This window comes from Gopherus evgoodei, chromosome 6 (genome assembly GCF_007399415.2).
Source record: "Gopherus evgoodei ecotype Sinaloan lineage chromosome 6, rGopEvg1_v1.p, whole genome shotgun sequence".
Taxonomy (NCBI): Eukaryota; Metazoa; Chordata; order Testudines; family Testudinidae; genus Gopherus; species Gopherus evgoodei.
In genome coordinates, this window is record NC_044327.1 from 113,415,536 (window position 1) to 113,428,971 (window position 13,436).

Consider the following 13,436-nt stretch of genomic DNA (forward strand, 5'->3'; position numbering starts at 1 on the left):
GCGCTGCAACTTTGTGATGTAGACAAGCCCTAAAGGTGTCTAGTTTCTAGCTGTTAGAAGAAGGGGGTGGGTTGCTCCAGTGAATAATTTATGACGCGACGGAACTGTCTATATAGGCTTATACTAAGATGTAAAGAGCAGGCTGGTTCTCTCTGGAGACGAGCTGCTCTCTATTGATGCGTGCACTTGTCAATAAAGAGCTTTTGATCGGACCTTGCTGGTGTTGCCTGTCTCTCTCGCAGTCAGACAACGAACTTTGCCGTCTGGGTTAGAGTCCCTGACATCTTTGGTGACTCCGCCGGGACCCGTCTGACTCTCCGGCGGGGGATCGGACTCTGAGGCAACGCAGCGCGCAAAGGAAATACAAGTTACAGAACTGAAATTACATTTGCAAAGCTTAACTGTCCAGTAAGATCCAACAGTGTGCCATTGTGACCCTGGAGTCGGTGTGGCTTGGTGACACCAAAGAAGCCACAGGCAGCCGACCTGGACTGGAATCTCTGAAAGAGACGCCGCAGGAGATTCCAGGGTGTAAAAGAACAGCCCTCCCAAGAGCAGAAGCATGTTGGAAATTCTGGACAAGCTGTATACAGGATAATCTCCCTTCCACCTCTCCCCCTCCTCTGAACATTATACACAGAAGTGGCTAGTCTGGACGTACATGTTTAAGTATGAAAGGAGCTTCGGGCTTGGGGCATTAATATTTTCCTGAGTGATGTGGGAGTGTTCCCAACACTCTCCGTTGTTGTTTTATTATTTTATTAACGAAGCTTTAAAATTCAGTTATATGGTGTGTTTTCTTTATCTTCCCCCAACGATCCTGTAGTGTCAGCCTGATCATCTGACATGAGGGATAGATTGGTAACAGAAATTTGTCACAGTTTGGTGAGCAATTAAGAAGGGGGGAGCCCTGCAGAATTTGCACCATCTATTTGTTTTACCCTTGTTATTTTGTGTTTGCTTTGCTTGGTACTGTTGGTGTTATATGCTGAGAACTGCATGAGTAAAAGTGAGTCCTAATAGGATAAGGAAACACTATTTGGTTCTGGTTCTGTTCTATGTAACCAGTTACTGTTGTTGTTTTTTTTCTCTGTTCATTTGGGTGTTAGGAGTGTGGGTGGAACTGAACCTCTCGTTCATAATTCCTCGGAGTGGGAGCCATGTGTGCGAGAGAGCTCTGAGGTGGAATTGAGATCCTTCTGTCCCGTCCCCTGTAGCGGTCAGTGTATAAAAGTGGGAAAGTCTGGCTTAGACTGTAATTCCCTCTGCTCTCTGTGTAATTCTCTTTTCTGTTTAAGAGTCAAACAGATGAATGAGTCTCTGGGTAAACCCTCTAAGAATAGTCCTTTAACTTATATGTTAAGTAAATGGCCTTTGCCCAATGGGCCATGTGTCTTCGTCCAGGTGGCAAGCCTCATGAAGGAGGACTCGGGTAGTTTTGTAAGTAAGAATGTCTAAGGCAAGAGACCAGGAGGGGTGGGGGCTAGTTGAGAAGCCCACCCTCCTAGCTAAAATGGTAGTGGAACAAGTTGGTGCCCATGGAAGGGACGGTTCAGTGAGAAAAGCAGGATCGGGCCCAGGCGGGCAGGCAACAGACAGAGAGATTGGAAAACAGGTTGGAAAACTTTAAGGGTGCAGTGGAAGGAAGGAGTAAGTAAGTGTAAGCATGGGGATTTCAAATACCCAGGACTTACTTGGAATGGTGATTTAAGTTGATAAAAGTGGCTGTTGGGAGACAAGCAAGTGATTTAAGGGAGAGTGAGAAGTTAACTCTGTAGTTGCTGGAGGAAACAGCAGTTGAACTTTGTAAAAATGCTAAAGAGGAAAGTTCTTGGTGTCTTTAAAATGTTTGTAAATAAATTGAGGCAAATAAATTAATTGCAATCATTTAGAATTTAGTTAAATTAGCTGAAGAATGTATATAGTGTTATGTAATTGAAATTTTATTAGGCTGTAAGGGCACTATAAGTAGTGATGTTTTCTTTCAGTGTTTGAAAGCAAGAGTTAAAAGTAAAAAGCAAGCCAGAAAGCATCTGTATTCATGCAAATTATCTAACTGATAAGGTAGGAGCCACTGAAACCTGGGCTGCCTATGAAACACACAAAATATGGGATAATTCCTCTGTTTTTCCTGAAATCAACAAGGGTATTTGTCTATTTTAAGCAATGATTGTCTGCCCAGAAGGGGTAGACCTCTGTTTTTTTGTCTTTCAGATAATCAGAGAAAACTGATGCCAGCTGAACAGCATTCAACGTACCATGCGTTTACTGGCACAATAGGAATTATGTTTTGTGTTCTATGTTCTGTCTTGTGGTGTTTGTCTTGTGGCCGAAATTTTTGTGTTTAATATTTTTATAAAATAGTCTAGTTTAAAATCAAACAAAAAGGTTAAATTAAAATGCAGATACTTGTTTTGTTCAACTTGAAATACAAAGTGTTTAGATAAATCAGAAGAATGTGATATACTAAAGTCTAATGCATTTCCTTAAGTAAGGAAAAGAAACTTTATTGGTCAAATTGTTAATTGCAAAAATTGTTGTTAAAATTTGCATACCTCTTTGAAAGCAAGGACATGAAAAGTTAACCCACTCCCCATATTGTACATGGGATCCTTCTGGCTACCTCAGATTTCTAGCCAGAGGGCTGGGGATGGTGGAAGGCTATTGGACTAGAGGTTGTATTGAGTGAACTCCTCAAAGTGGGTGTGCTTGGCCTGGCTTGTTGCTCAAAAGCTCTGTAATAAGGTTATTTTAGTAAAAGGGTATGTGTGGCATATATTAAATAATAAGACTAATGTACTGTATAATGACAATGTGTAGGTGTTCATTGTTGGGAAAAAGGTGTATAAGGAAAAAGTGAAAGTTTCCTTTGCAGGTTAAAAGAAGCCAAGAAGGGAAGAAGGACAAAGAACAGAATGAATTAACTGAAAAAATAAAATAAAATAAAATAAAATAGCAAGCTCAGGCTATAGATAAGACACTGACTCCATTCAAAAACACTGCTCACATTTAAGACTTGGTTAACAACTAGGAAAAGGAGGGCTTGAATTTGCCCACGCAGCTATGAGATCTGAAAAACACTGCCAGGCACTAATGAAATGTGTTAAGTTTCTTTTCTGACAGGTAAGAAATCACTACCCAAAGACCCTAGCAGCCCTGCCACTCCTTACAACCAGGAGACGGGATTGATGTAAAGGTCCACCAACGAAAAACTGCCTTGGCTCCATGCTGGAAAGGCCCTTAAGTCCTGATGACTACCAACACCGCTGTGAAGTGCCAAAGACTGACTGCTTGGACCCAAGATTCTCACTGCAAAAAGACCCCTCCACATTGGGAGAATTCTCCTACTGATGATTAGCCTATTTCACCTTCTAGCTCCACTGTGCCTTCTGGACAGTAGGGAAAAAGTACAAGGTGAAGTGCTAGTAGCCTCTCCCTTATCCACTGACAGATCTACTGTGCCTTTGAATTTTTCTACAAAAAGCAAAGCCATTACAGGGTTATGTGCTAGTAACCTCTGCCCTATATGATGCTGCACCATGAAGAAGAAGGAACACTCACTCCACTGAAATTGCTAAAGTCCAGGAATTCCTGACTAGAAAGGACATTAAGAACTGACCCTGGTGAAGAAACAAAGAATTGTACACTGGCAGAAAAAATTTGTGGGACCCATGCTTGGGAATGTAGTATTGATTGGATTTTGGGGTTTATTCTACAGGCTGTGCCCTGTGTTCTGGATAAATTCTTCAGCATGTATTGCTCTCTCTAATTGGATTTTAAATAACAAGTACCCGAAGAGTTTGTTCTGCCACTGGAAATTTTACCTGTATTGAAACCATTCCAGTGACTAATAATGTAACCCCCTCCTATGCTATTAATGTCAATGCCTTTTAAAAGTACCTGAAAATAGTTAAATAACAAATGTAATATAATACTACACCAAGGAAAGATGGTATTAAATATCACTGAGGCTGGGAAGGCATTGCAGTGGGATCTAGTATGTTTGGAGATTCAGGATTTCCTAAATAACCAGCTGATGGCCATTCGGAGTAATCTTGAGTACCAGACTTGGCCCACTGCCCTTACAGACACATCAGGAGTACCATCTGATCTGTGGTCATAGAGATATACTAAAGATTTTCTGGGTGGAAGTGTAAACATTTACAGTGCTCCTTCCAAGCATTTGGACCAGGGGGGGTGGGCTTCCACATACCAAATCCTGACGGGTCCATGGGGAGGATGCACATGGGACTGGATTATTCACCGAAACATCTGGGAAATTAGACCACTTGGTATACCTAACTGATTTATAGTCAGTGCCCCAATCCCTTAGTTGTCAGACAAACAGGATTCCACTCTTTTGTCCATGCACTCATTCCTGGATTGTGGGTGGCTAAGCTCAAGAGAGCAGTTGTAAATATTTCTGCAGAGCTTGAAAAAAACAGCTAATGCATTAATAGACGCTTTCCAAAAGTTGCAACGAGAGACTGATGAAGTAGCAGAAGTAACTTTGCAAAATAGACATGTGCTAAATGCCATGAATGCTGAATTAGGGAGGGGCTTGTGCTCGCATCGGGGGAACATGTTGCTTTGCTGTTAATCACTCTGGCTTAATTGACAAAGATTTACAAGCTATTAAGAATGTTGCTGTTGTTTTCCATGCTATATCTCTTGATCACACTTTTAGTTTTAAGGACCTCCACTCAGACCTTGGGTCATGGTTTACTAGCCTCCCCCGTACAATTGTTAGATGGATATGTGTCCCAAGAGTCCCATTATGGTCCTCTAGGGACAAAGGGGAGATTGTTAGGCCTGAATAAAGATATAGCAGACAAAACCAGGTATGCCAACCTGACCAGGCTAACAGAGGTTTGTGGGTAATCCCTGAGTGGAAAACACTGAGGGCTTGTCTACATCAGAAAGTTGCAGCGCTGGTGAGGGAGTTACAGCGCTGCAACTTAGGAGGTGTACACATCTGCAGGGCACCCCCAGCGCTGCAACTCCCTGTTTGTAGCGCTGGCCGTACTCCCGTTTTGTCTCGGGCGTAGAGGATCCAGCGCTGGTGATCCAGCGCTGGTAATCAAGTATAGACACTTACCAGCGCTTTTCTTGACCTCCGTGGAATAAGCAGGTATCCCAGCATACCTGAGGAAGCCTCTGGTAATCAAGCTGGTCTCCTTTCCCGGTTTGCTCTCGCGTTCCCCGAACCCCGAGCAAGCAGGTCTCCTTCCCTGCGGTTTGCAGGGTGGTTCGGGGAACGCGAGAGCAAACCGCGGCGAAGCTGGTCTCCTTTCCCGGTTTGCGCTCTCGTTTCCCGAACCCCCGAGCAAGCAGGTCTCCTTCCCTGCGGTTTGCAGGGTGGTTCGGGGAACGCGAGAGCAAACCGCGGCGAAGCTGGTCTCCTTTCCCGGTTTGCTCTCACGTTCCCCGAACCCCGAGCAAGCAGGTCTCCTTCCCTGCGGTTTGCAGGGTGGTTCGGGGAACGCGAGAGCAAACAGCGGCGAAGCTGGTCTCCTTTCCCGGTTTGCGCTCTCGTTCCCCGAACCCCGGAGCAAGCAGGTCTCCTTCCCTGCGGTTTGCAGGGTGGTTCGGGGAACGCGAGAGCAAACCGCGGCGAAGCTGGTCTCCTTTCCCGGTTTGCTCTCTCGTTCCCCGAACCCCCGAGCAAGCAGGTCTCCTTCCCTGCGGTTTGCAGGGTGGTTCGGGGAACGCGAGAGCAAACCGCGGCGAAGCTGGTCTCCTTTCCCGGTTTGCGCTCTCGTTCCCCGAACCCCCGAGCAAGCAGGTCTCCTTCCCTGCGGTTTGCAGGGTGGTTCGGGGAACGCGAGAGCAAATCGCGGCGAAGCTGGTCTCCTTTCCCGGTTTGCTCTCGCGTTCCCCGAACCCCCCTTGAAGCCGCCCAACAGCGCTGCAGTGTGGCCACATCTAACACCACTTGCAGCGCTGGTTGCTGTAAGTGTGGCCACTCTGCAGCGCTGGCCCTATACAGCTGTACTAATACAGCTGTAAAAACCAGCGCTGCAAAATTTTAGATGTCGACATGGCCTGAGAAGCAGCAGCATGTCTCACAAGCACTGGGAAAAAGTAAGATAAGAGAGAAGCTGCATTCCTGGCATAGTACCAGATGTGCTGTGTTCAGGCAGCTCCTTCGAAGAACTGATAAGAACCCTAGTTTCCCAGCCTCCTTGTTTTCGCTCCCTGGTTTTGTTCTTTGTTTGTTTTTAACTCCCCTATATTTCTAACTTTAGGCATGCATGTATACTAAAGGTGTCTAGTTTCTAGTTGTTAGAAGAAGGAGGTGGGTTGCTCCAGTGAATAATTTATGACGCGACGGAACTGTCTATATAGGCTTATACTAAGATGTAAAGAGCAGGCTGGTTCTCTCTGGAGACGAGCTGCTCTCTATTGATGCGTGCACTTGTCAATAAAGAGCTTTTGATCGGACCTTGCTGGTGTTGCCTGTCTCTCTCGCGGTCAGACAACGAACTTTGCTGTCTGGGTTAGAGTCCCTGACACTTCCCACGGTCTGAGTTCACATCTCCCCCACCTCCCCGTGTTGTCCTGGCTCCGACTCCTGCTCTAGCTCTGCTGAGCTGTGGTGTGGCTTGTGGGGCTGATGCTGGGGATTCTAACATGGGCCCCCAGTGAAGTAAGTGCCAGATGCCCAGCCCCCTTTGATCTCCCCTCCTGGCCCCCTGAGCTGTGTGGCTGCAGAAGGCCGAGCCGGCTCCTTGCTCCCTCAATGGGGCTTTGTTCAGGCCCCCCGCTCACCCTGAGCACAGAGCAGTATTGATCGACCCTCCGCTTTCCCAAGCCCTGCACCCCCAGCCACTGCCTGAGCGCCACTCCCACCTGCCGAGGCTGCCAGGCACCCTCAGCACAGCCCTGCAGCGTGGGGAAAGGCTGTGGCCCCAAGGGCAGAGAGCAAGGCCCTGTCTAGTGCTCTGGATGCAGAGTGCAGCCCCAACAGGCTCCCCGCCACCCTCCCTGCAGCACAGCACCCCCTACTGAGTCCTCACCCCACTCCTCCAGCGCAGTGCCCCCTAGCACCGTGCTGGGGAATTGGGGCACAGCATACCACCCCTCATATATAGCTACCTACTTCTCCTGCATGACACCCCTCTTGGGTCCAGCAGAGCCCACTCTTCCCTGGTGAAATACACAGCCACTTCCTCGAAGGTCACCGGCCCCTGAAAGAGCAAGAGTCCAACACTCAGTACCTGATGCCCCACTCACAGCCCCCCTGTAGATACTCGAAGTAAGGGTCTGGAGCTCTTTTAGGATTTGGGACTGCAGATCTAAGCATCTATCTCTACAGATACTTAGCGTGCGCCAGGTTGCAGCCCCTATACCAGCTCCTCACCAATATCCTGTTGCGTTTCTGGCTGCACTTTTCCCCTCACCTCCTTCTCTATGCACTCCCTATCTGTGGCCCACAAAGTTATGGGACCTCCTGGTCAACCTCCTCCTCGCCCTGGCTAAAATAGCCATCCACGCAACCAGGGAGAGGAGGTTGGCCAATGGAGACTCCTGTGACTGTGGGGCTTGTTTCTGATCCTTAGTCTGTTCACGTATCTGGGCGGAGTTCCTCTGGGCAGCATCTAATGGCTCCCTTGACGCCTTCGAGGAGCAGTGGGCACTGTCCGGGGTTCTCTGCTCGGTGTCCCCGTCAGGCTCCCTTCTTATGACCCTCTGACTGCACTCCTGTCTCTGTTCTTTTATTAGTTGTCCCCCGGAATCAGTGGGGTTCTGAGGTCCTGTAGATCCTCCCCTTAGGCTGAGGGGGGATCCTTTAGCACTGGGCGGGCAGAAACCCAATAGATACAGCGCTGGCCATACTCCATCTCTGCCTGGGGAATAACGACTATAGCGCTGCTCTTGCAGCGCTGGGGTGCCAGTGTTAACAGTGATTAATCTTAATATACTGTAACTGACCTCCAAAACCTTCCCATAATGCTTTTAAGATAACACTCTGTTTTGTTGGGATGCCTCTCTTTGTTTTGTTGTGAACTCGGGGCTCCCAGAGCTGCTTCTCTAAAACACAAACACAGCTCCTGTTTACTCCAGCAGAGGCAGGGGGATCCCTTTGGAATGTTTGCTTGAGGACAGAAGCAGCCCGGGGGGGGGGGTCCGTGTTGGAGCAGCTGCTTATCTGCTCTGAAGTCTACTTGCATTTAGTGAATGAGAGAGGGCTGGGGGAAGGGGTCGCAACTTTTAAAATGATTGAAGATTGATGCTGTGTATCTTCAAGTCCTTAGAACTTGCAAGGCAGGGAACTGACACAGTGTCAGCTCCAAAAATCCACTCTCTCTGTCTCCCCCATCCACCCCCCTCTTTTGAAAAGCACCTTGCAGCCACTTGAACGCTGGAATAGCTGCCCACGATGCACCACTCCCAACAGCGCTGCAAATGCTGCAAATGTGGCCACACTGCAGCGCTGGTAGCTCTCAGTGTGGTCACACTGCAGCGCTTTCCCTACACAGCTGTACGAAGACAGCTGTAACTCCCAGCGCTGCACAACTGCAAGTGTAGCCAAATCCTGGGCTGGGCATCGCTTTTAAAAAAAGATGGTGTGAGGGAGTGTCAAAATTTTAGGCATTCAGAAATGGTAAGTAGGTGTCAGTTCCTTTCTCATGCGTTTCTCTCATAATTTTAATGTCAGTTTTGAATTAGTATTAATATCATGTTGTTTTAACAGCAGTAGGGTCCATTTGTATAACTGTTTGCAAGATTTCATTGGCTATTGTGAACCAGCCATCTTAACCTTTTATTTTGAGATTCCTAAATACAATCCAGTGCACCTCTCCTGAAAGACTGCAAGCCCTGGCCGGTGACATGTTCCTTAGAGAGCAAACACCTGACGAGCCCTTTCGCCCTAAAACGCGCATTTGGCTCTTTGACGTTGCTTTATCCACCCCACCAGAAAATGCTATAGGGAACCCGGTCATTACAGCCGACCGTCACTAGGTAAAGTTGTACCAGCTCTGGGCCAACATTCAAATGGGTCTGTTTATCTTTCATTCAGCATTGCAATTCTTAGATCCCATTTAAAAACTGGAAGTGAAATAACCAAAGCAAGTTAAGACGAGAGCGGCATCGGGCATAGGTAGGGGTAAAACAATAAATGGAAAGAACTGACTATGCAAAAAGGAACATCGCAAACTATCAGAGCCCCAGACCCCCATCTAACTGAACCCACCCCAACCAGGCATATCAAGCTGGGTCCCTGAAAAATCGCCCAGCCCGTCTGGCAGTGAACGCTGCATGTTCCAGGCAGAGCTACGCTGTGTGCATCTGCTCTGCTGACATGCTGCTTTGGTACAGAATGCACCACGGCCACAGGGAGCAGAGACATGGACTCCTACAAAACACATTCCCCTTCAATGCCGCATCCTCCCTACCTCCCCACTGTCTGCCATCCCCTCCCCAACCTCCACGTGGCCATTCTCAGCCTATTGCTAACACTTCCTCCCAGCCTTCAGCACTATAAATAAATAAAACATGGTGTTACAAAAGGTACATCATGCCACAGAAACATGATCTGGATGTCAGTAAGGTTTTTGATACAGTTCCACATGGGAAACTATTCGTTAAATTGGAGAAGATGGGGATTAATATGAGAACCGAAAGGTCAATAAAGAATTGGTTAAATGGGAGGCTACAAGGGGGTCATATTGAACGGTGAGTTGTCAGGTTGGAGGGTGGTTACTAGTGGAGTTCCTCAGATCAGTCTTGAGACCAATCTTACTCAACACTTTTATTAGTGATCTTGGCATAAGAATTGGGAGTGGGACACAAGGCAGGGAGGGATTGCCAGTACGGAGGAGGGCAGGAAAATCATACAAGAAAATCTGCATGTCCTTGAAAGCTGGAGTAATAAAAATGGGATGAAAATTAATAGTGCATAAATTCTAGTTGTTAGTCCCCAAGTGCATAATTTTGCAATAAGCTGGGAATTTATCAACTGAAGTGACAGAGGAGGAGAAAGACCAATGTGCATTGGTTGATCACAGGATAATTATGAGCTGCCAATACAATGCAGCCATGAAATAGGTTAATGCAGTCCTAGGATGCATCAGGCGAGGTATTTCCAGTAGACACATGAAAGGGTTAGTGCTGTTATACAAGGCACTGATGAGACCTCATCTGAAATACACCTCGACCTTCTGGCCTTAAAGTCTGTCAGTCTATAAACTGTGCTTTGCGTTGCACAGACACTGAAGGAGATCAGGGCCGCATAATGCAGCTCATGGCAGAGACTCTGACTGAGATCAACCCCTCCATTGTGATGAACACTGCACAGACAGAGTGGGACCATCCTTGTCCCACAGAGATCACAATCCTACAGTACACAGTCAGTAAGAGGAAAGCAGAGAGGGGCTGTGCCTTCCCCAAGGCCACCAAGCAGGTCAGTGACAGACCCCGGAACAGACCCCAGTAACTCCAGTGCCCCATCTCCTGCAGCTTGGAAAGGTCCCCAGACCCCACGGTATTAGGCTGCAGGAAAAGGTGCTTTGTCCATGGATGCACAGGCTGTTTTGGCAGAGCTGCAATCCCTGCACACGGCCTAGGTGTGTTCTCTGGGTCAGGAGAAGTCAGTATCCAGCCCTGTGGGGCTGTGTTCCTGGCTCATACCTCCAGCACTCACTGCTGCCCCTCCCTTACCGAGTGCACTGGTCAGCCACACCCAGGCCTCAGTAAGATTACTGTCCCCCCCAACCTCAAAGCTTCAAACCGGGACATGGTGCACTGGTGCCAGTCAGAGTGCACTACTGTAAATTCTGTCTATACTAAGGATTTGCACCAGTGCCTGAAAACACCAGTGTGGCAGAGACCGTCAGTGCCCAAAACAGCAGTACAGTGGTACTAGAACTGGGATCTATTTCTAGCTCCATCACGGATAGCCTGGGTGACCTTGGACACATCAATGTTTCTCCTCCCAACTTTAGTCTCTTTACCCAGCTGTCCACTCACTGGGGTCTCCTCTCTCTCCAGAGCTGATCACCACTAAAATCTGTGTGCGTGTCACCAGAGCTAAGGCAGTTCAGCTCTGGAATAGTCTCACAAGGGTGGCTGTGGAGTCTCTTTCCCTAGAAGTTTTTAAGAGAAGGTAGGACAAACCTCTGTCAGAAATAATCTACATATACTTGATTCTGCCTCAGTAGAGAGAGCTGGACTTGACGACAGCTTGAGCTCCTGTCCAGCTCTACATTTCTAGGATGCCATGAAATATATACGTATAAAAACAAACCATACAGAAAAAAAAACAAGACCACCACAACATAATGTCAGGCAATTCAGAAAAACAACAACAACAAAATACACTCCACAGCATAAAATGACAATACAAAGGAAAAGAAAGCAACACAGTGCAAAATAACACAGCCTAGGGCAAAGTACACAATGGAAAAGAGCTTAACTCAAACCAACACAACACAGGCACCAAACAAGCTGAGGCAAAACAATGCACCATAAAACTATGCAACACAACATGGTGCAATCCCAGTTCCAAATGGCACCATGCAAAACAGCTCAGTGTAGAACAAGGCACAGCACAAAAGAGAATTATTTCAATGTAGGCCTGGAAGGGATCTTGAGAGGTCCTCTACTCCAGCCCTCTGTGCTGAGGCAGGACCAAGCATCCCTAGACATTCCCAGACTGGTGTATCTCTAACCTGGCCTTAACCACCTCCAGTGAAGGAAATTCCACAGACTCCCTTGGAAGCCAATGCAAGGAAAACACAGACCAAAACAACACTGTACACACACACGCTGGGCTTGGGGTTAAAGGGAGAGGCAAGAATTCAAACAATCTGGGTTAGGTTCCCAGTTTTGCCCCAGATTCTCCATGCAAAGAAGCAAATTACTTCAGCTCTCTGAGCTTCAGCTTCCCCATCTGTAAAATGGAGAGTCGCCTCCCACCATTGGCCTATTTAGCCTGTGAGCTTTTTGTGGCAAGGCCTCTCTGTCCCTGTGGGCATGTCGACACTGCAGTTAGACACCGGCGGCTGACCCGTGCCCGCTGACTCACACGGTTCAGGCTGTGGGGCTGTTTAATTGTGGTGTCAATGTTCCCACTGGAACTGCAGCCCAAGGTCTGGCACCCTCCCACCTCACAGAGTCCTACAGCCTGGCTCCAGCCTGAGCCCAGACATAGGGGGAGGGATAGCTCAGGGGTTTGAGCATTGGCCTACTAAACCCAGGGTTGTGAGTTCAATCCCTGAGGGGGCCATTAAGGGAACTGGGGTAAAAATCTGGGGATGGTCCTGCTTGGAGCAGGGGGTTGGACTAGATGACCTCCTGAGGTCCCTTCTAACCCTAATTGTCTATGATTGATTGTCTATCTACACTGCAATTAAACAACCCCTTTGCCTGACCTCAGTTGGTGATTCTGCAACTCCCGGCATTACAGGAACCCTGATTTTGTTTGGGGTCCCTGAAGCATCTGGCAAAATGTGGGGGCAGGAGCTCTGTCAGGGTCTGTGCCGTGCCTAGTACAGTGGTGGGGCATTATCTCAGTCAGGGTCAGTGCAATGCCAGACCCAATGGGGACACAGATCTCAATCAAGGTCTCTTTAGTGCCCAGCACAATGGATGCATCACTTTGGGTCACAGTCATGCACTGCCTGGCACAAGGGGGGCCATGATCTCGGTCCAGGTCTGTTTTACCTGGCACAATGTGGGGTCTGATCTCACCTGGGGTCTCTGCAGCGCCTGGCAGAACAGGGCCATGCTCAGTACCATAGGAGCCCTGGTCTCATTCAGACACCTGGAGAGAAAACTGGGAAGATTTTTGAGAATTCAATATCAGTATTTCAGAAATGAGGAGAAAATGGGGCACAAACTAAATATTTGCCAATATAAGTGACAAGCATCATGTGGGGAGATTTTATGTCACCATTCAACCACTCAAGAGAAAAGAGAGGAAATTGGAGGGGATTATACAGGGATATTGAATCAACAACAGAATGGGATGGATTCTTCTTGCCTCACGTTCACATGGACAGCAGGGAGCTCTGGGTGATGTGGCCTTCACAAAGGAGAGGACTGGGGCTGGAGTGAGGTCACTGGCTGTGGGGATGGGCTGGCAGTGGGGTCTGGGAATATGACTAGCACAGGGGTCGGCAACCTTTCAGAAGTGCTGTGCCGAGTCTTCATTTATTCACTCTAATGTAAGGTTTTGCTTGCCAGTAACACATTTTCATGTTTTTAGACAGTCTTTTTATATAAGTCTATAATATATAACTAAACTACTGTTGCATATAAAGTAAATAAGGTTTTTAAAATGTTTAAGAGACTTCATTTAAAATTAAATTAAAATGCAGAGCCCCTCAGAACAGTGGCCAGGACCCAGGCAGTGTGAGTGCCACTGAAATTCAGCACAGGTGCCATAGGTTGCCTACCCCCGGACTCGCATTTGTGGGAGGGGGTGTGTG

General features: G+C 47.7%; 1 protein-coding gene across 2 annotated transcripts in view; it reads right to left on the bottom strand.

Annotated features, from left to right (window-relative positions):
- LOC115653287 (syntaxin-binding protein 2-like) overlaps positions 1-13,171 on the bottom strand; it is a 31,372-nt gene extending 18,201 nt beyond the window's left edge. For both annotated transcript variants that reach the window (XM_030566343.1, XM_030566342.1), the window contains exons 1-2: positions 12,697-13,171; positions 7,103-7,190 (exon numbers count right to left, since the gene is read on the bottom strand). In XM_030566343.1, the coding sequence (XP_030422203.1) occupies positions 7,103-7,190; positions 12,697-12,744 (136 nt within the window). In that variant the 5' untranslated portion in view covers positions 12,745-13,171. The remainder of the gene's footprint in view (positions 1-7,102; positions 7,191-12,696) is intronic.
- Positions 13,172-13,436: the final 265 nt, after the last annotated feature.